This window comes from Gordionus sp. m RMFG-2023, chromosome 3 (assembly GCF_954871325.1).
Source record: "Gordionus sp. m RMFG-2023 chromosome 3, tfGorSpeb1-WG-v2, whole genome shotgun sequence".
NCBI lineage: Eukaryota > Metazoa > Nematomorpha > Gordioida > Chordodea > Parachordodidae > Gordionus > Gordionus sp. m RMFG-2023.
In genome coordinates, this window is record NC_088777.1 from 41,648,998 (window position 1) to 41,672,917 (window position 23,920).

Genomic DNA, 23,920 nt, shown 5'->3' on the forward strand with positions numbered 1-23,920 from the left:
ATCTATTAACAAAATCTTAAGGCTTGCCTGATATTATTTTAAAATAAAATCTTTATTTAAAATTGGCAAAATCGGGGCGTTTTACCTCACGAGCCTACAACAGGCCTTGGCCAAAGTGAGAATTCATTTTATTTAACTCAAAGCAATATGATGGGTGCAGGCGCGTACGCAGGAATTTGGTCTGGGGGGGGGATAATAAATTTTTTTAAGAAATAATATTTTTAATTAAAAATACTAAGCATAAATTTATTAGGATTAATAACTTTTCTAATACACAATTTTAAACTAATGTGAATTAAAAAAATTATATATATAAACCGGCATTTAAATGTGAATCATAAAATATAAAGTGAATATAACCCACGATATGAATCACCTAAATGACCCAAAATTGAAATTTGAATTTTTTGAGCTTTTAAAATATATAAAGTATAAAAAATTTAAATGTTGTAAATATAAATTAATACAGAAAAAGTTTCTTAGGAATAATTGTATTTTGTATGTTTTGAGCTAATTTTTCAATTATCAATCCTTGCTTGGCGTTAAATGTTTACGAATATTCAAAAGATCCAAATCATTCAATCTACTTTCAGATGTTGTATTTCATAGGTATATTTTTCACAGACTTTCAGGCCCGGCCCCTGAGCCGGACCGTATTTTAATTTTTTTAAATATACCCGGGCCGGGCTCGTAATTTTTTTATTTAAAAACACCACGGGCTGGGCCTGAAAATTTTTTAAGAAAAAATATCCGAGCCGAGTTGTATATTTTAAAACCAAATATTTGAAATCGCCATTATTAGCTATAAATATTAAAAATAAATATAATTTATTTTAAAAAATTCGGGCTAAGCCAGCCGGGCCGGGCCTGAAAATTTTTTTTAAAAAAAACCCGGGCCGGAAAAAATTTTAAAATAAAATCTGGGCCTGGTCCTGCAAATGGTACCTCTGCAAGGCTCTGTTATTCTTCTTAAAAAAGTGAATGTTCTCTCATTAGTTTACTAAAGAGCTGCTAATATATATATAACCATTTTAATAATTGGGAGTATAATCTAAAATGTGTTTGAAATAAAAAGCATCCATAGCATTTTTTGGGACTGTATCAACCATAGTTAATCTTTTAATCATAGTTATTCAGCTAATAAGGCATCATAAGATATTTTAACATCTTCATGATAAAAATATAACAAATATTTATATTTTTTTCTATCACCATATGAAAAAGGTTGGGAGAGGGGACATTTGTTTTATAATACTCTTCTACTGATCCTATATTAATGTTTTGATGATGAGCTTGCTTGCTGCAAGTCGAGGAGGACAAATATTTAACACGTATAGCTCTGCTTTTGACTCAACAATAACATATAAAATATGAAATTCTTCAACAACACTAGCTCTATTTCCTTGAGTTCTAATAAAATGCTCTCCGCTATTCTCATCTTCTTAATCAAGTCAATGTTATGTTTTTAAAAGTATTACATAAAATAGTTGTATAATTAAATAATACATTCTAATGAGAAAAAAAATTTGGAATAAGTATTGAATCCAATAATTTTCTTGCTTCTGAGGAAATATTTCTTTCAAGCCATTGTGATATTTCAGTAATAGCATTAATAATCAGCTCTTCTAACTCCAAAATAGCTGTTACTGTGGCGGAGACTCGATCTCGTTGGACAAGCTTGCAATTTTTTTCTCCCTGTTGGACAAGGAGTTTCAGAGATAATTATTATTTTATTAGAAATTTAGATAAATATTACGCCACTAAAATTTGAAAATAATAGGTAAATTACGCCAAGGAAAACTTGAAATCGAAATTGATTGATAAAATAACTTAGTAGATGAATGTGATAAATAAATGTAATTAAATATATATATATATATATATATATATATGTATATATGAGATAAGAATAAATATTAACAAATATAAATTAATATTAACAATAATATTTTTGAAAAATATAATCCGGCATCTGCATTTTTTGGCTTTGGGGGGATTTGGCCCCCTGCCCCCCCCCCGCTGCGTACGCGCCTGGATGGGTGCTATCCTCGGCGTTTTACACACTTATCCATTATCCTTAGCAGTTTTCGAGTCTCATCTCCTACAAATTCTCGTAGTTTATTAATAACTCATAAAAATTGTAATTAGTTTGGCTGACTTATTTAAAAAATATATATAAATAGCCATTTTCTACCATAGAGGAAATAATGTTTTTTTTACCACAGAATACCTTTAAAAATTGCAATATTTTTTTCTTCAACAAATCTTTTTTTTTAATTTTCTAAAAGAAAATTTATGGAAAAGAAGATTAGGGTCATGCTAACTTTATTTTTTTTATTTTTCTCCCCTAAAAACAAAATGAGAAGGAAATTTTTTTTAAAAGTATTAATTTGATTTATATATTAATATAATATTAGTCAAGAAAAAACAGATAATGGCATCGAAAGAATACTCTAAATCGAAACCATTCTCCCTTTTAATAACTTATGATATTTGCAAACGAGTAATAAAAAATTGAAATCTTTTGAAATCTTTGAATAATAATAAACAAATATAAATGCATAAAAATTTTATTACATTATATTGTGAACTTTTAGTTTTACGATATTCATTTTAGAATTTTCGATTTTATTTTGTAGATTATTTCAAAAAGAAAGAGAAAAGAAAAGTATTCCATTTAAATTCCATCTTAAAATCACTATTCTCACTATTATTAAATTCAAATTATTTGACTTTAATTTTTTTTCTTTTTTCGAAGTCTATTCCCCCCCCCCCCCTTCTCTATTTCCATATTTTACGCTCGCCATTTTTATCCTTTATTCACCCACAAAAGAATATACCCTCTATTATTGAAGCCATAATTTTATCTAAAATGCAATGCAATAGTAATTTTAGTTAAAACAAATTATTTGAGAATACGAATAACAAAATTATTAGATTTGGAAAAATAGAATACGAATAAGGAAATTGTTATTAGATTTGATCTTATTTTTATGGAATTTAAAAAACAAAGTTGGAATTAAATATTTTAATTTTTTTATGTAAATATGTCTGGTAAAGGTAGTTTTTTTTTGGGGGGGGGGGGGGAGGGGGGGGCATTTAATTTTTGTATTTCGATTTTTCATATTTTTATTATGCAAATATTTTATTTTGGATAAATTTTTAATTGAAAATTGTAAATCGTCTGTTTTACGCATATTCAAATTCAGTTTTATATATGAAAAATATTTAGTTTGTATCAGACATATAATAATACCTAGACTGACGATTTATTCATAATAAGCCACTTGAAAGCGTCGTTGAATGCAAATCAGCTGGACCCGCCATTGTTAATCATTATAGTAAATATTTTCATATTAAATACTATTAAATTGATAACTTGCTTCCTTATTATCTCGATGATCAGGCAATTCTTTAATAAAGTTTGCGTTGACTTCTCGCTTATTTTTAATAATGATATAGGTAATCAAAATGGCGTTCCTAGCTGTTTTTATTGATGTACACTTTTAATGAATGCATCGTAAGTCTGGGTATTATTATGTCATTGGTTTGTATCGAAAGGAGATATATTTTTTTATTTGTAACATAAATATTTATTTTTATATACATTTTAAATTTTAATAAAACAATTCATTCGATATAGTTAATTAATTGTGTAACTTAATTAGTTTCTCAATTTGGTACTACGAATTTTAAAAGAAATATACAATCTATCATATAATTTTTTCATCGTTTAATTTAAAATTATTTGTAAATATTCAAAATTGTGCATAAATATTTGAAATTATTTGTAAGTATTTAACATGTTCCTTGCGAAACTTTTTATTATATTTTTTTATACCTTATTTACACATCTATAAATCACGTTTTAAATTTTAATAATTTATTTTTAAAATCTTTTTTATGAATTTAATTTTCGAATTAAACATTCGACGAAATAACGTTTTTGTTATTCCCGCAAACACGAATAAATTTGATTGGTCAAAAAAGAAATTTAATTTGATTGAAATAAAAGGCCAGGTACATTATATCAATATGCCTATTTTAAAAATATTATATATGTACCTGTTTTGGTGAAACCAAGCATACATAAACTGATTACTTTAGAACTGACAAAAATATCTTCTAATTCCCTAGAATAAAACATCACGAATTATCTTATCACAACTTATTATAAAATAGCTTGCAAATAACTTCTCAACATATTTCCTTATTATTTTAGTATGTAAGTATACCTAAGGAAATGACCTCAGCCTCACTCACCATTTTATACTATGTTTATTCAATTGTTAATTTTTATAAATATTTTTCACTCCCTTTCTAAATGCATTTTAATTGCCTATTTTTTTAATATATATTTTTAAACCTATCCTATCTGATATCCTTATTTTAATTTTTTTTTAAACGTTTGTTTTTAAACATAAAAAAATTATAATTTTTATAAAATAAAATATTTATAAAAGCAATTAAAAATTTAAAAGTTTTAATTTTTCAATTAGTTTTTTTAGTGAAAATTTGATTTAGAACATTTTATTTTTTGATGTTCTTTAATAATAATAATATTATTATTTACGCTAATTGGTATATAAATCGTTATAATAAATAAAATGGTTCTGACGAATTTCCTCCAGGATGATAAAAGGTAAAAAAAAATTATGTTTGTTATTAAGATTTTAAATGAAGAATAGAACTTATATTTTAAATATGTAAGGCAGTTATATTTTTATGTTAGCGGACCAAAACAAAATATTTCGCACGCAATTATTTATTGCAATGCTGATATCACTCCGCCAGGCCTCCGAAAAAAGAATATATCGTCTGATCTATGATTTCGTATTTGTAAATTTAGAATAACGGATAATATTTGCACCCCACGTATTAAAGAATTTATTATGGTTAATAAAATATAATTAAAAAAAGTTGATCATTAAATCTTATAATCCCAACTTAACCTTATGATTAACATTTCGAAACGTTTAATTTAATATGAAGTTAAACAATTTCTATTATCCACCTTTTCATTTTCAGAAGATTGTGACTAATTTGGTAAATATTTATAAAAAAAATTTTCAATCTCAATTTTATAGTTTTTTTATTTTAACGAAATAAGACCTCATTTATAGTAAACGCTTTATGTTTAAGAGGTGCGTTATTTACATAATCAAGCCGACCGATTTATAAGTATAATTATAAATATATAGGAGAACGCTGCATTTATAGTTAGCGCGTTGAAAAACATGCTGCGACATATACTTTAAAAATTATTAACTCTAAGAAAAATCAGTAACGCTTTGAAATAGCGCGTTTACTATAAATGAGACTTTAGGATAAAAAATGGGAAAAGGTATAATATCCTTTCTGTATTTTGGAGCAATTCATTTTTGAATTCCTCTGATTTACAGTCAATTCTGGTGGAATCCATTATAAATTTATTTCATGTTCATAAAAAGCAGGGTTTAATTAAAATCCTCAAATGAGCATTTGAAAAAAAATTTTCGCCCATAATGATCAAAAATCTTTGAAGTTTTTTTTTAAAAAATGAAATAATTTGGGATTTATCATGAAATATTTTTTATGCATAAAATTTACAAACATCTTCCGAGATCAAAATCTTTGAAGATTTTTCCATTTTTGAGCAAATGTTAAACTCTGAAAAGTATACGTAAAAAAAAATTCCTAGATTATATAAAATGCGTAAATATTATATTATCATGAAGAATAACGATAACCTTTTTTTTAAAAAAAAAGGAGATAAATATTTTATTTCAACTTTACATTAAATTTATGATACTTATCTTGTCTATCACCTCACCTATAATATTCTACACAAGTTCATATAATTTTTATCCGTCCTTTCCATTTTATTACTAATTTATTTATTTGGGGCAAAATTTAAAAAAACTTGCAAAAATGGCCTAAAAATTTTAATTGCAATTTTTTTTCCCTCCCACTTATTTAAGGGTCGATAGCAACGAAAGACTGGTCGAGGAATACTTTAACGAATTTTCGTACGAAAAAATTCCGATAGACGCCGCTCTCCGCAATTTTTTTCTTCACGTGTCATTGGTGGGCGAAAATTGTGACCGAGAAAAAACTCTCAAAATATTTTCAAAATACTACTATCAATTCAATCCTAGCGATTTTATTTCCGAAGGTTTAAATCCTAAATTTAAAAAAAAACGATCAAATATCGAACTTTATATATCGGTTAAACAATCTTGAATGATATTTACGTTTCAGTCAGGTTGGGTGCTATTCTTCATATTGTTTTCATTATAAATTTAAATTTGTTGTATAATCTTTTTGCGTCATTATCTTAGGAAAAGTTATTTAACTGATATATTATAATTTTTGCTATCCACAAATATAGAAGGTAAAGAACTATTCAATTTTTTTGGGTTTGTGTCAATCTTATTTTTCATCTATCCGATTATTTAGATTGATTTTCTCAAAAATTAATTATTTAACATATGAGTAGACCTGTGCGCCGCCGGCTCACGCCGGCGCCGCCGGTATTTTTATTCACGCCGGAAAAGCCGCCGATTTTTATTATGACGGCGGCGCGGCGTGTGTAATTTTTAGAAAGCATATTAATTATATTTATATATTAAATTATTATTATTTTAATTTGAATACTAACATTAAATCTAATTTATAATTTGTTTCATTCCACCAGCCCTTATTATTTTGTGTTTTGTAAATATCTTTTTAAAGTATTATTTAATATATAATTTTTTAAAACTTTATTAGAAAGGTTAAACTAAATCAAATTTATAATTTGTTTCATTCCAGCTCTAATTATTTTGTTTCAATTTATTAAATTAATTATGTAAAGCTTTATTTTGAAAGTTAATACTATAACTAATTTAATTTGTTTCATTCTAGCCCTAACTATTTTAATGTTTTTATATATCTTTCTAATGTTTAAAATAAATATGAAATCTAATAAGGCGAAATTATGTTTTGATGTCTGCTTAGATTTAATGCCATTTGATTCTATAAACAATAAGGAATGACAGACTTTCTAAAGGTTTAAAATTTATATAAAATGATTATTAAAAAATAAATTGTTCAAAAATTAGAAATATAAGATAATTGATTCCTCGTCAGAATTGCCAAATAGGACAACCATTAGTCGGGATACACTAGACGATGTTTATTTATCTATGAAGGCGCATGTTTTAAATTTGATTGACTCTGGACCAAAATTTTGTTCTATCATTTTTGATTTGTGGACCGATCATTTCAAGCGTCGAAATTATATCACATTTAGTCTTCATCATTTAGATGAAAAAAATTTTGATTTAAAATATTTTACCCTCAACTAGAAATGTGACTCAAAAGCATACTGGGGAAACAATATTATCTGATATTGATAGTATTAAAGAGGAGTTCCATTTAAAACCAAAATAATACAAATAGTAACTGATGCTGGGGCCAATGTCAAAAGAAGCGTCAGATTAGGGGATTATGAGCATCATTTATGCTTAGGGCATGGACTTCATAATTTGGTTACAGTTGTTGACATAAAAAAGTTACCAAGATTGATATTCTCATTAAAATAATTAGAGAAATTATTTCAGCCCTTAGATATCGAGTAGCTGATTTGGAATGTGAAATTGAGGCTGAACATGGTAAATGTCTGCAGTCAATTTATGAGACAGGTAATATCTTGGATATTGATGATTCTGATCTATACCTTACCATTTTGATATGTCTGATGAATCGGATAATAGAAATGGCATTGCACCAACCAATCCAATTAATACAAAAACTTTAAAAATAAATTGCCCAACCCGCTAGCATAGCATATTAATTATGCTAGGAAGTTTTTGCATTGTAAACAAAATTCCTATAAATAATGTTCTAAATAAAATAGGAAAACAATCTTTTTAAAACTCTTTAATAATGAATAGGATATGATAGATGAGCTTTAAGTAAATCCATTCCGAGAGTCGGTGGAATTTCTTTCCTCCCAAAAAGGATCTACAATAAACTCAGGGTTATCATTTAGCAGTGAAATAGAAGCTCATATACAAATCAATAAATCTGATTGCTCAGATATAATATGCTTAAAAGAAAATATGAAAAAAAAGCTTGACCATAGGTTTCCGATCACTGAACTTCAAGTTATTTCATATTTTTATTAATTAAATTATATTCTAAACATTAGATATTTATAAATTAAATTCATTAAAAAATATATTGATTTATAAAATAAATTCATTAAAAAAAATTTTAAAATAAATATTGCGCCGCCGCCGCCGAAAATTTAGTAGGCGGCGGCGAAATCGGCGCGCCGCCGAACGCCGATAAAAAAATTTAAAAAAACCGCCGCCGTTGATTGAGACATCGGCGCACAGGTCTACATATGAGCAAGGAGTAATTTTTTAAATAGTTTAAATCCTTTTCTTGTAATAAATAATACAGGGATCCAAAATGAAAACGGTTTAGGGTCGGTTCGTAAAAAATAAAAATATCGGTTAGTGGTTCGGAAACTTTTGTATACAAAAATATTACATTTTTATTTGTTATTTATGTAATTATTGGATTCAATTTATCTTTAGGCATTATAAACCAAAAAATGTTGTAAAATGGCAATGTATAAAAGTTTATAAATATTGTGACTGACACTTATCCAACAAAATTGTTTAATAATAATTTTTTAAATAATTCGATATAAATGAGAATTTTAACGATAACGATATACTAGTAATAACATTCACCTTGTTTTATAAGCATTAAATCATGAGGCTCGAACCGATTCACACACATTGTAGCGGTTCAGGCTAAGGTTCGGTCAAGTTAGATGAAAAAAATAGCATTTTTAAGGTTCGGTTTGGATCCTTGAAATAATATCACATTTTTATTTTTAACTACTTCTTTCTTTTAAAAATAATAATATCAATCTTGTTTAAAACATTCATTATAAATAAATTCAATTTTTGTTCCTTTTATTCATTTATATTAGGAAGTTATAATAAAAAAAATATTATAATGATATGATCGAATCTGATTTTTGGAAATATCTGCCCGATCCAATTTTTTTCACTGTTTCCAATTATGATAAAAATTATTATGTTTATCCCTGAAAAATTTTATATTTCAAAAAAGCGAAATTAATATAGGTTATACTTTTATTCTTAAAGGGCGGATCATGGACAGAAATCTGGTCAAAATGACCCGGGCAAAAGTAACCCGATCTAAAAGAGATTAAAAATATCCCAATTTTAAACGCAATTGAGCATTTTTTCCCCTTTTTGGTGTCTTGGCATTGGGTATTTTTGTCTGGGGCACTTTTGTTCGGGTCTTTTTGGACATTTCTGTCCTTGATTCTTAAAAGACAAGGACGAAAACCCCCTTATGCTGCATAGTCTGAATTATCTAAAACACAATTACGAATTAAACATCTTATAATCATTTTTTGAATATTTAGCCTGTTTCAAAGCGTTAAACTATAAATTTGAAATTTTTTTTAAACAGCCCTCCCACAAATATAGGGAAAGTATTTTAAAAAATCATTAAATAATATAAAAGGAATATTTTTAAGAATTTTAAGATTGGAACTTTCCCTCTAGAATAGGAAACTTCAACTTGTAATTCGTAAAACCGTATAAAATCATCAAGAAAAATAAAAAAATTCTTCTGATATTATTTAATTTCATAATAATATAGTTATAAGTATTGCGTACACAATTACTAATAAAACTACCTCTATGTTTTTGAATATTTGACCGACCAATTCAAAATAAAGTTACTTTTTTGTGCAAATTTCATAAAATTTATTATATTATAAAAAAAATTAATATATTATTTTTAAAATATATATATTTATTAAATAATCAATATTTAGACTCTTTGCACATACTTGTTTGCGCCTTGGTTCTACTTAACACGGACTTTTATATTTGCGTAATATTTTAAAATATTTTTTATCAATTTTGAATTTTTTTGTAAGAATTTGGGTTTTTTCATCATGAAGAATTTTTATGCACAAGAATTATTAAAAATTTGGAATTTTAGGTTTGCTAAATATTTGCTTGAGTAAAAATACTGAGATCAAAATCGAACATTTAAAACTCTTTTTTATAAAATCAATCTGGAGTGTATTCAAATGTATATTAAGGAATTTACTGATTTTTTTAAATATCAGAATGGATCTGACTAATCTTTCATTTTTTTTAAAAAAAAATAATCGTTTTCGGCTTATATTTTTAAATTGGTCGATCAGATAAAAATATAAATGGCGAATGGAATTTTTTTTTTATGATTATTAATGTTAATATTTATATTAGAATATCGGAAAGAAAATGTCTTGCAAAGAATTCATAACGAATTTGACGTCCATGGGAACTTATGGAAAATCTTACAACAAAACGATGCTCAAGAAATTGTATCTTTCGATAAAGGAAAAACCACTTCAAGGGTTGGTTTTTAGTTATTTATTTTATTTTTTTTCAAATCATTTAAATTAGAAGACTTGTTATATTTTTTTTTCGGTCTTTTTTTGCGAATTTTGTCAGATTTATTTGTTTTATGATTAATAAATGTGAAAAATTATCAGATTAATTAAAATTTTCCAGGTAAAGAAGCTCTTAAATTGATTTTAACTATCCATTTTTTAAAACGATTTTAAGTAATTTGATTTTTTTTTAAATTTATATATATTCACAAATTTAGTGCAATTGATAAAAACGTCACCGTTGACAATAAAAGCGGCAAACCCGACAACAAATTTTTGGAACAAAATTCATATCTTACATTGGTAATCTGCATAATTTTAATTGAACGAAATTAAACGTTTTTAAAAATATAAATAAATAAAATGATTGTGGAAGATGATTATTTCCAATTTGAGCTTATTCTTTATTGAAAATGATATTTTTCCACATTCAGAAATTCCTGAATGTTTTTCTTTTATACAAATGAAACGCAAAACTCTCATTTTGGAAGCAACAAATATTATATCGTTAATTGTATAATATTTATTGAAAGGATTTTAAAATTTAGCTTATTATTTTGATCAAATACCTGCGTAAAGTGCCTATCGGTTTAATTGCCCCGGCCCGGATTTTGTAGTTTTTAATGTCTTGATTTAAATGTGATAAATAGACACAAAATTTATGTGTTAATGAATTATTTTATATTTTAATATCCATTAGCCTCCACCTTTTATGAAAGAGGACATAGCTATTAAACAAGGATTCCTACGTAGAAAATGTTGTAAAGAAGCCAACGGCAGAAAATGTAAATTTTAATACAGGGTTTTGTTTTTTTTTTTAAAAAAAGGAAATTAAATTATTTTTTCCCATAATTAGAAGTAATATGAGAAAGAAAGAAAGAGAAAAAAATTTACTGAAGACATTTAAATTTTTTTATAGTACTTTAGTTTTAATTGACGTCGTTTTATATTTTCAGCATCATTCATTCGGAGAAATTGGCGAACATTCTTCGCTACCTTGAGAGGTCGAATATTATATCTTAACAAGGTAAAAAAAAATTCCTGAATTTAAAATTAATGCATCAAATATACAATTGTATGTTAGCGTGTGCTCGTGTAGGCTTTGGCTGAGGCGTAATTTGGATTTTTTAAATTGTGGATTTTACAACGCAGTTCGAGTTTGTAATTTTTTTAGGTCATCTTGGTTTCTGAAAATTAACTTTAAGACCAGGGGTCTCTACTAATATTTTGTTAAAATTTAACAAATTTCATTTTAACCTTTATTTATTCTCTTTGTTTTATCAGTTTTACAAAATTATAACTATTAGGGCGGAATCTTGGGCGAGGATTCTTTTTTAGGCCACGACTATAACTCTATCCGTCTGCATCATGCTCTGGCCACTAAATCCTCCGAATACGTTAGGAAGCCTTTCGTTTTTCAGCTTCAGACCGCTGATTGGGCAATATACTTTTTTCAGGCCGGGTTTTAACATTTACTTATTCTTTATCATAGTCCTGCTATTATCCTTATAAGGATGACCAGAGACTTTAAACACCCATATTCCCAATCAGATTTCATATAAGTCACAATTTATCTTTAATGAACCTCCCCTTATTTTCTCGTTCTAAACAAGACATCTTAAGAAATTAGGTTAAAAACGAGAAAAGACTGTAAAATATTCACTATCAATCACAGAAAAATAAAATATTATAAATTATAAAAATTACAGGATATTAATATGCATTTACACTATGCAAATAGGGCGATGGTTTTTAAAGAATCCTAAACCTAGAATGAATTGAAAGAAAGATTTAAAGAAAGAAAATATCATAAATAAACACAATCATAGCCAATCCTACAATGTGTTACCTCTTTTAAATTTAAAATTACATTTTTTTTTATAAAAAAATCACATTAAATTAAAAGCAATCTTATTGATATGGAAAACTGGATCGAATCAAATATTCACTATCAATCACAGAAAAATAAAATATTATAAATTATAAAAATTACAGGATATTAATATGCATTTACACTATATGCAAATAGGGCGATGGTTTTTAAAGAATCCTAGACCTAGAATGAATTGAAAGAAAGATTTAAAGAAAGAAAATATTATAAATAAACACAATCATAATGTGTTACCTCTTTTAAATTTAAAATTACATTTTTTTTATAAAAAAAATCACATTAAATTAAAAGCAATCTTATTGATATGGAAAACTGGATCGAATCAATAAACTTAATTTCCGCGACTCTCTCCGCCTTACCCCTGCCTAGCCCTATCGAAAGCGGGCGAAATAAAAAATTTCACAAACCCCTTCTACCATCGTTACCTACTAAATATAATATGGTAAACCCTTTTACTAAGCAGTAAAGGAATAATAATTTTAAGTATTTCTTAGGCTCAAATTATGGGCCCCATGCGAGGATTTAACAGCTGATCTAGTTTATAAAATGCTGATGTCTATAAATTCAGGCATAAGCCTCTCTATCCTCTTATTTAATAATTAAAATTATATATGTTATCATTGTGTTTTTTCAGTCAATTTATTTTTCCGGCCTAAATCATTTTTTGAGCGCGTTTTTTTAAATTTTAAATCTGATTTACCGGAAATGTATTTTAAAATGTTTAGACCTACTCTGTAATTTTTAAAAAATTTTACGATAAACATTTGAATATTAAATGCTCTTCGTTTAAAATTTAGAGATTTTTCAATTGGCAATATAAATGATAAATTCCCAAAAGTTATGGACAAAATTGACTGACATTAAAATGGATATTCTAAGTATATTGGAATACATTTCCAAGAAAATCCTATTTTTATATTAAAAAATGCCCTCAAGAAAAAAGATTTAAAGTTTAAAAAAATGAAACATATATATACACTATAAACAAAAACAACACATGTATATTACAAATTAAGCTGGACCAACTGAAACAACACGAATATAAGGTAATCGAATTCGAACAAGAGCTTCAAATTCTGAGAGAAGCTCCACCCGCGCCCCAATGGAAAACTCGAGAAATCGTCCACTTTAAGGAGCGGGAAAATTATTATTTATATGAAGTTATAATTTACTTAGTATATTTATTAAACATTTTCAAAATACAATTTTAGTTTATTTCTTTCCTTCAGCCCGAACGCGGAGTTTGCCTTATATTTAATTTTTTGAAATCTGGGCTGGAACGATTTGTTTTATTATCTTGTTCTCAGGCTTCTCTGCTTTTCTTTCTGAAAGAAAGAAAGAATTATTATAATCATATATAATATTTATCTAGCCTAGAACCAAATTATGATTTTTTTAATTTAAAAAAACGAAAGTTGAAGCGTTACAAAACTTACGCCACTATCCTACAACGTAAATTGATGAAGAGAAGGGCTGACACCAGTTCCTCGACCCCTGTGGTTGTTTTAAAGGCGGACGGGAAAACTTCGTTACTAAGTATTATTGTATTTCTTAATATTACATTTATTACCTTTTCGAGATATTATATTATAAATTCATTCTTTGTATTTTCCCTTTTAAACACTACTATAATTTATCAATCACCTCGCTTTTTCGTTTTTATTCCAAATTTTCTTATCTATTTCACCATATTATACAAAAAAACTAAGAAAGTCCCCTATAAATTTATTTGATGATATTCTTAATAAATAAAGGTGAAAACAAGAGAAACGCTTTGGGGGATTCCTTTTCTAAACATTTGACTCCTTCCTCTCACTCAAGAATTTCCAATAACCAAGTCAATCATATTTCCAGTGTCAGGAATCTCAATGGATCATTAAAAGTTGATTTCCCATCTCCTAACTTAAAAAATTTATCTTCCTTAACAAATTCCTCAAATTTCGCCACGAGAACCCACTCAGATCGATACAGTTACAAAGCTGCCATTTATAAAACGGAAACCGAAAGAAATTATTTTTGAAATATCAAAAAGTATTTGAATTTTTATTATAGAACAATAACATTCTCCTTTTAGAAATAATTAATGTACAGTTCAGATGTAGTATTTTTTAATCGCGAAGAAATATGTTGTGCAATAAATCTATGCTTTTAAATAAATAAAGTATGAGAAGTTATATCTATTTAAATGATAATTTGCTATAATCATTTATAAATATTTTTTATGCTTATTTATATTTTGCTTTTTTACATATATTGTCTATTTCTTTTGATATACCACCGTTTTTATAAGCTATTTTAAAAAAAATATCCTCGATGTTATAGTAAGTATTATTGTACAATACAAATTGTTTTTCTATCAAAATTATCTAACTTAAAAGAATATCAAATCAAGCCATATAAAATAGGAATTATGGTTTAGTGCAATTCCCACCAGCAAAAATCAAGCAAATTTTACGTTTGTTATTAAATTTCCATAATGCCATGAAATCAAATATTATATATCATATTTGATAAAATAATTTATATAGGCGTATATAGCGCATTAATATGTTTATTTATTTCCTATATTATTGGGGAAAAAAGTTTAAAAATCAAGTTTATTTTAAAATATTTGATTTATAAAAATCAAAAAATGTTTATTAAATCATTTTCTATCATATTTTTATTGAATTCATTTTTCAATTAACATTGTAGATTAATCCATATAAATGATATATTTGATAGTGCAAAAAATTTTATATGGAATTATAACTTGACATAAAATAAAGAAATTGTAATAATACATTTGTAAATTATTACTTTTTGACAAAGTACATGTAATTTCAATTATTTTCATAGGCAGTGTTAGATTAACATACGAGTCATCATATTTATAATAAAAATAGTAATATCACTACTATAAGAATTATATATTTTTTATTTATTACAATTTTGTCATTCATTTAAAAATTATCAGAATTAGATGCCTGTAATGGGCAGTTTTTACCCCGCCCATTCTACGCACGGGCATAGGCGAAGTTTTTAAAAGATTTTACAGGTCTTTATTCATATCCTTCATTAAATCTTTTCAAATCCATTTCCATCATCTATCCCAATTGTTTTAAAGTATAAGATATCAAATTTTATATGAGTTTTACATAACGACTATCATTTCATTTAGTCATAACAACATGCTATATAGCCTCATCTATATCATTAATAAACCCTGGCAATAAAAAAAATATTATTCAATTAAAGTCATTTAGATACCATGAGTTTAAATAAAAGATGCGCCATAACTGCCAGGTCACGATATTTAAAATTACTTTTTGTTTCAACCAGATCCGTGCTTATTTTTTATGAACAAATATATATTTACTTTATTCAAGGTTTAAAAGATTTCGGGTCGGCTAAGAACAAAATAAATATTGCAAAAATTGCTGGCGGACCGCCCCGAGATATGTGGTTAAATTAAATGGAAAAACTAATAAATAAAGCAAAGTATTAGTTGCATCTTACGAATACCTTTTTATAAATATAAAATAAAAAAAACAGATAATTATAGGGATCTTCGTTCAAATATATTGAGTGATTAAGAGCAATCAGTTAATATTAAAATGAACCTGATAGAAATTCAGGTAATTAATGTGCTATAATTCCTATTTAATATGAATAGCTAGTTTTCTTTGGGTACCCTTAATTCCAATCCTCTACGGTCTTCTATCATATACCATGTCCGCTTTAGGTTTAGGCTCAGTAAATCTTTGACTATTATATATTTCCATCTTTTATTTAGACACCTTTTACGCTTCTCCAACTCGCTATTTCTATTCCAATATATCTCAACTCTCCCCTTTCCACATGACCAAACCAGCGTAATCTACTTTCCTTCATCTTAGTTTTAGCAACGTTCCCCTAATGACTATTCCTCACTTGCTTCTTAGATTTACCAACATCTATCTAAACTTTCTTATTTATGTTATACCCCCTAACATTTTCCTCTAATTTTTGTGCACCTCAGCATTCATCTCCATACAATGAAACCAGTCTAATCACTACGTATATCTTCTCTTAACATTTACTCTTCTACTTTTATTTTATAGAACTCAGCTCATAACTCTTCCCTTTCTCCAGGCAATCTTAATTCTTCTAGGTAAATCTCATCGACCCTACTGAAAAATCAATTCCTTCCAGTTTTCAATCACCTATTTTCAGATAACGTTCTACTTTATACAACGGATTAGATTTATACATATAAGTTGTTTTATTTCAACATACCCTTATTTCAAATTTCTTCACCCCTTTCGTGAACTTTTCAAGCCTCCCCCTTTTTTTAAATTAATACCACATAATAATACATCATCCACAAATGTTACTTACCTTAGATTTACAAAATTCAGGTTTACAGTTATTATATTAACTAGATAGACGAATGGGCTTAAATCTGGCCCTCGATGTAACCAGATATTAACTTTCAGACCGTTCCGCCACTATTGTTATAGTTTCATTATTATTGTAGCTGATTGATTGTATATCATGTATCATTGAAGGCATCATCACAAATTTGAATACCTCTTACTTTAATATGAAAATAGGCATCTGAGAGATCCAATATTGAAAATTCCTCTCCTTTTCCCAAAGTGGCTAATAAATCTTGGATTCTTGGTATTGGATATGAATAAATATTAATATTTTGATTTATAGTTCTTTTAAAATACCCGCAAATTCTTAATGTTTTATCTTTCTTTTGAACAATTACTATGGGTGATGCATAAAGTGAATGATTAATTTTTTCTAGTACTCCTATTTTTTGTAATCTACTAAATCTTCTTCAACTTTATCTTTTAATGCGTATGGTACGGGACGTGATTTACAGAAAATTGGTTTCTCGTTTTTCATATATATATTTGTGCCTTATAATCTTTCAAGCAACCTAATTCTTTGGTAAATAATTGAGGAAATTTATTTTGTATATTAATATTATTTATTTGCATGGTCCTTTCAGGTAATTCAGTCATTTTTGGAAATTTAATTATTTAATTTCTTTCCATTAGATTTTTGGTATATCCTTTTGTAATTATGAGAGATAGTTCTAATGTTCGCCCTTTATATTGTACTTTTACTACAGTCTGACCTAATAGTGGTATATTGGTTCCTGTATAACTTTTAAGTTTTAACATGCAATTTGTTAATTCAGGATGATTAAGTTTATTTTTCCAATCTATTTCGTTAATTATACTGACCCCATCTCCAGTATCCAATTCCATTCTTATATCGCTGTTGTTTATTTTGACATCCACCCAAAATTCTGGATTATATTCGTTTGTTTTATTATTAATAAAATTCACTATTTCTTTTCTATAGACTCGAGCAATGTGCTTTATTTTGTTGTATTTATAACAAGTGGCATTCTTGAAAAGACAATTTTTCCTTCTGTGGTTTCCGCCGCAGGAGTGGCATGGATTTGGTTTTTTGTAGCTCGAATTATAATTATTATATGATTTTGATTGTTTATCATTATCATTATTAACTTTTTTAATTTTATTTATATTATCATTAGGTTCCTCTTCAATGATCGATTTAAGTTTCATCATTTTGTATTAATTTTGTATTTTTTATTGCTGTTTCTATTGCAGTAGCTATCTGAATAGCTTTATTTATGTCTATATCGTCTTCGGATAGTAATCTTTGCAAAATATTTGGAATTTTTATTCCGAATATAAATTTATCTCTTAATGCAGTATTTAAATATTCCCCAAAATCACAAGTCGTTGCTAGTTTTCGTAGATTTTGTATATAGTCTATTAGTTTTTCATCATTTTGTTGATTATATTGATAAAAATTATATCTCTCTACTATTATATTAGGTTTAGAATGAAAATGCTTGATAAAAATATTATGTATTTCTAATACCTCTTTGTTTCCTGGACTATCAGGTGCACATAAATTTACCAGTATTTTGTAAGTATCACACCCTATTGTTGTTAATAACAGAGATTTTTCTTGTGATGATGTTAAACTAGGTTGTGTGTTTTTAAATTCTTGAAATAAGTTGCAACAATCTTTGTAACACAGATTTGAATCCGTTCGACTTTTTATAGACTGCGCCATTTGTAATGTATTTTTCTTATTCTTTTACTTTCGAATTCATCTTTTATTATTCAAATTAATCTCCAAATATATAATAATAATAAAATAAACATTTTACAAAAAATTACAAAAAACAACAATTTAATACACATCACCAATGACGGTTTTAACCGCGCTCATAGCAGACTATTCGAAGTCCATGTATATATATAATGGATCAGGAAATAAATCTTTTTCTTGACATTTAGACAGTAATATTTCGAATATTTTTTCATAAATATATTGTTTTTTTTGAGTACACAATAAACAGCGGTGATAAAAATATTGTTTATTGTTACTTTAATGATAGGGCTATAATTGATAGAAAATATTTGGGTCGGATCGATGGCAAAATTTGGCGTCATCCATAATACCGATGCTGTTCGATATTTGATATAAAATAAAGATAAAGATTTAAAATGACTTAAAGCTAAAAATGGGAAGAACAATATAAATTGAGAAAAAAGTTTAAGTAATGAAACTTTGACAAGAAAATTTTTTTATAAAAATAACGATTTCCCTTTTTTTGAATGGGAATTTTCCAGGGGTTTTTTACGGGAGTTTCTATTTTCCGGGGTTTTTTTTCCTATTACCTAAATAAATATGTACCGATGACACCACATAGGGAATATTATGGCATAGCAATGACATAGATATATGCAAAAAATTTTAATATAGATATAGATATTGAACATTTAAAATTTTATTTATTTTAAATTACCATAATTGATATTATCAATTTTATTTATGTTAATTTTTTTATAATAAAAATTATCTTCGATATGGTTTATAAAGTTATAAAAATGCATTTTTATAAAGATGAAGGTAATTGTGTGCAAAATTAATTTTAGTCTTACTAGTAGTTTTATTTTAAGTAATTATTGACTTAACAGTAAATGGAAGTTTTTTTTAACGAAATGGGCAAAACGTAAATTGGTTTTATCTATAATCATTTCGTATTACTTGAAAATTCGCAAATAAAATTGAAATTCCTGAATCCCCGCTCCTTTCTTCCCAAAAATGAATGCACGTAATATAATAATTTTTTCAAATATAACCTGGTCAAAGGTTTATAAAAAGTGAAAAAGTCCTGTAATCAATTTTGCGTATAAAACACTTCGCCACTTAAGAATAATTTGGATACAATTATATTATGTCATAAACCTATATAATAAGAAATATCTTTTACAATTTTTGTATGAGATTTAGAAATTCTATATTTTTTAAAAAAAAGTTGAATACAAAACTAGTAATAAATTTGTTTAATAATTTTAAATAATATATAAATGAGTGAGCCATAAAAAAAATAATAAGACGTGAGTCCAAGACTCAAGTTCAGAAGTCATGTCTCGACTTGAGTATTAAAATTGAGTCGACTAGTCCCAAAACTTGACTTGAGTTCCGACTAAGCCGACTCGCCTGAGCTATTTAACAATATAACTTATACTTATTAGAAGTCGCCACAGGTTAATCCAAACCGACGGAAATTTTTTATAGAATTAACATAATGATTTTAACAAATTTCCCGGCTTGTAATATTTTAATTTTGAAAACAACATAAATTTATTCTCGAACCGATGGAATTTTTTTATAGAATGAACATAGTTGAGCAAATTTCCCGGCTCATGATAATTTATTTTGAAAACGACATTATTTGAAAATATAGCTTGTTTGTTACTCTCAGACAATAGCGTCACTAGGGGGGAAGCGCAGGGACTCGAGCCCCCTGAAAAATTTGAAGAACCCCCTCAAAATTAAATTTTTTTTATACCACTAAAAAATTAAGTAATTTTGGATAATTTAGCATTAGGGGGGGGGGGAGGTTTTAAAAATAATTTAAAATTTTTTGAGCCCCCTGAGATTGTAAAGGCTACTCATTGGTTGTCATCATCATTGTTTAGAGTTATCATTATCATTTATATAATTGAAATAAAATAAATCGAATATTGGAATATAGAATATTGAATTGAATTGTTTATAATAAGATAAGATTAACTACAATAAAATAGAATTAATCCTCTTTTTTGCGTTTTATATTTTAGGTTTTTATTTTATTTAATATTTATTAAAAATTGTTTCATGTTTCATAAAATACTTTGTTTATTTATTTATCTATATAATTTTTATATTCATTTTTGTTTATTAAGTAATCTTTATCCCCGGGGTGGCCTAATGGGTTATGATGTATGCTTAGAAACTGGAGGACGCAGGTTCAATCATGGTAAGGAGCATAAAAAAATTCAGGTTTTTCTTCGATGACTGATGTGTAAAGACATCTGGTAAGATGAATCTCGGAGCTTAGAGATGACATCCCGGTCACCGACAGGCCTGGACAGCCGGGTGCTAAGGATACTTGTCCAATAAACAAAGTGAAGGAAACAAATGAAAATATGAATATGAAAGCTAGGGCGATCCTTCCAAGCGACGTGCAGGGTATAGACCTCCATCCTGCGAAAAGTAAAATAAAGGTCAAAGAAAAAAAGACAAGGTTAGCAAGTTTGAATATTGGGACTCTTAAAGGTAAAACGAGAGAATTGGCATCAATGTTGAACAAGAGAAAAGTTGATATAGCGTGCATACAAGAGACGTAATGGAAAGTTCAGAAGACTTTAATGATTGGAGATGGGTATAAATTGTACTATAATGGAATTGTTAGCAATAGGAACGGTGTCGAGATCATCCTCAGTCAAGATCTAATCTCCCAGTAGTAGAAGTCAACAGGATCTCTGATAGACTAATGAAGATAAAACTCTGCATTAGTCAATCAATACTACACATCCTTTCAGTATATGCTCCTCAAACGGGTTGCCAGGAAGAAGAGAAAGATGACTTTAGAGCTACCCTTGATGAAGCTGTAATGGAAATCCCTAAGGATGACCTAGTCATAATAGGTGGTGACTTAAATGCGCATATGGGAAAAGTAAGAGATAGCTACAAAAGGCATCATGGTGGTTTTTGATACGGAGAAAGGAATGATGAAGGAGAGCATGTACTGAAATTTGTGCAAGCCTTCGACCTTGTAACCAACACCTACTATAGGAAAAAAGACAGTCATTTAATAACATATGAAAGTGGTACAAGGAAAACACAGATAGATTACATGCTAATCTCTCGTAGAAGATTAAAAGATGTAATAGACTGCAAAGTCATCACAGGAGAAGATATAGGCGCGCAACACAAGCTACTAGTCATGGATTTAAACATCTCAAATAAATCCACTCATAATAAGATAAAACTTGAACCACATCAAATGGGGTAAATTAAAAACAATGACAGATGCCTTTGCAATCAATTCAAACATTGTAACATTAGATTCCTCACAAGTCAGTGAAAAAAACAGACCTTTCATCGGAGGTAACAAATCATACAGTGGGGGAATGAAGAGGTACAAATCACTATACAGGAGAAAAAAGCTCTTTATAAAATATGGTTCAAATCCAAAAACCCAGATGACAAGACAAGATACAAAAAATCCAAGAGAATAGCTACAAAGGCGGTGGTTAGGGCCAAATCTATGATATACGATGACATGTATGAAGAACTACATACCAAAGAAGGGCAAAATAAAATAAACAGATTAGCTAAACAGCGAGAAAAGAATTCTAGGGATATAAACGGAGCTCCGAAAGTAATCAAAAATAAAGATGGGAAATTGATAATAAAGAAAAATGAAATAATGAATAGATGGAAAGAATATTTTCAGAAGCTTCTCAACTTTAATCCCCACATACTACATCTAGACGAACACTCCCCATGTCAAAACCTTATACAACCAATAACAGAACAATAGATAATCATATGCCTCAAGCATATGAAAAACAATAAAGCTAGGGGTCCAGATGATATTCCAATAGAAAGCCTTAAAGCACTAGGAGATGATGGAATATATTTCTCACAAATCTATACAATAAAATACTGGGAAATCAAGAGATCCCTCAAAAATGGAGGCAGAGCTATCTAGTTCCTATCTTCAAAAATAAAGGGGATCCACATAATTGTCAAAATTACAGGAGCATAAAACTAATGTCACACTGTCTAAAACTATAAGAAAAAATAATAGAAAAAAAGATTAAGAGACATAATCGAAATAGGAGAGACTCAGTTTGGCTTTATGCCTGGAAGATCAACAACTGATGCTATCCACGCAATTGAGTGAAGAATACAGGGAAAAGAAAGCTCTTTCTCGATCTAGAAAAGACCTTTGATAGAATCCCATGAAAACTTATGTGGTGGGCGCTACGCCACAAAAAGTTTCCCGAAAAATATATAAAAGTAATACAGGATATAAATATGGGCCATACAACAATGATCCGTAGCACAACCTTCAACAGGCTTCACAATAGCCGAGGGAGTTCACCAAGGGTCGGCTCTCAGCTCACTTCTCTTCATATCAGTAATAGATGTATTAGCACAGTCTATACCTCAAACACTCCCGTGGAATATGATATTTGCAGAATATATTGTGATTAATGAAAGAAAGATTAGTGAGCTGGATAAATATTTTAGAAAAGCACGGACTAAAAGTAAATAGAGAAAAGACGGAGTACATGATGATAGGAGGAGATGAAACAGAGAGCATTGATATAAATGAATGGCAGATATCGGCAATGGAAAGTTGCAAATATTTGGGCTCCACTAAACAAACAAACGGCACAATAGAAAAAGAGGTAAAGAGTAAAATTAATCAAGGGTGGTTAAAGTGGAGACCTTTATCTGGAGTGCTATTTGACAAAAGAATCCCACACAAATTAAAGGTAAAAATTTACAGATCCATAGTACAACCAACTATTCTATATAATTCGGAAACATGCAAGGAATCAGACGAGAGAAGTCTACAAACTATGGAGATGTGAATGCTGAGGATGATTGCTGGGGTAACAAGAAAGGATAAGGTGCGCAGTACAAGAATACTAAGTAGTTTAAAGATAGTGCCCATTAAGACTAAGTTAATGGTGAACAAACTTAGGTGGTATGGGCACACAATGAGAAGGCCTATGAACTACATAGAAAATAAGGTTAAGAGTTTGGAAGTGATGGGCAAACGTAAAAGAGGAGGGCCAAAACTTCAATGGGACCATAAAGTTAGAGCCAATATAAAGAAGTATAAATTAGATAAAAGAGATTGTATGAATAACATAAAGTGGAGAGAGATGTCGAAGGAGCTTACCACCAGAAAAAATGAAAGCTAAAAAGAAAAAAAAAATGTTCATTAAATAATCTTTAAAATGAATAGGTAAACGTCTTTCTTTTGTTGGTCGTGATATGCTTTTATTTTCATTCACCTCTACATCTCTTCCCTCTTTAAAAAAAAATCTTTATTGGTTCGTTGTTTGTAGCACAATCTTCTATCTCGCATGTTTTTTTCCTTATTTAATAAGTCTTCTTGTTTTATATCCTGTGATGATTCAATCACTTTCTTTTTCTATAACAATCCCTTTATCCGTTTTCAAAAAATTGTT

General features: G+C 27.9%; 1 protein-coding gene across 2 annotated transcripts in view; it reads left to right on the top strand.

Annotated features, from left to right (window-relative positions):
* LOC135927341 (uncharacterized) overlaps nt 1-15,072 on the top strand; it is a 39,587-nt gene extending 24,515 nt beyond the window's left edge. Inside the window, exons 5-16 of one of the 2 annotated variants that reach the window (XM_065463307.1) lie at nt 5,961-6,154; nt 9,854-9,912; nt 10,296-10,426; nt 10,681-10,765; nt 11,163-11,247; nt 11,419-11,489; nt 11,770-11,924; nt 12,645-12,795; nt 13,370-13,513; nt 13,769-13,889; nt 14,108-14,384; nt 14,732-15,072. In XM_065463307.1, coding sequence (XP_065319379.1) covers nt 5,961-6,154; nt 9,854-9,912; nt 10,296-10,426; nt 10,681-10,765; nt 11,163-11,247; nt 11,419-11,489; nt 11,770-11,924; nt 12,645-12,795; nt 13,370-13,513; nt 13,769-13,889; nt 14,108-14,373 — 1,462 coding nt within the window. In that variant the 3' untranslated portion in view covers nt 14,374-14,384; nt 14,732-15,072. Of the gene's footprint in view, nt 1-5,960; nt 6,155-9,853; nt 9,913-10,295; nt 10,427-10,680; nt 10,766-11,162; nt 11,248-11,418; nt 11,490-11,769; nt 11,925-12,644; nt 12,796-13,369; nt 13,514-13,768; nt 13,890-14,107; nt 14,708-14,731 lie in introns of those variants that run through there. The other variant, XM_065463306.1, reaches the window with a different exon arrangement.
* Nucleotides 15,073-23,920: the final 8,848 nt, after the last annotated feature.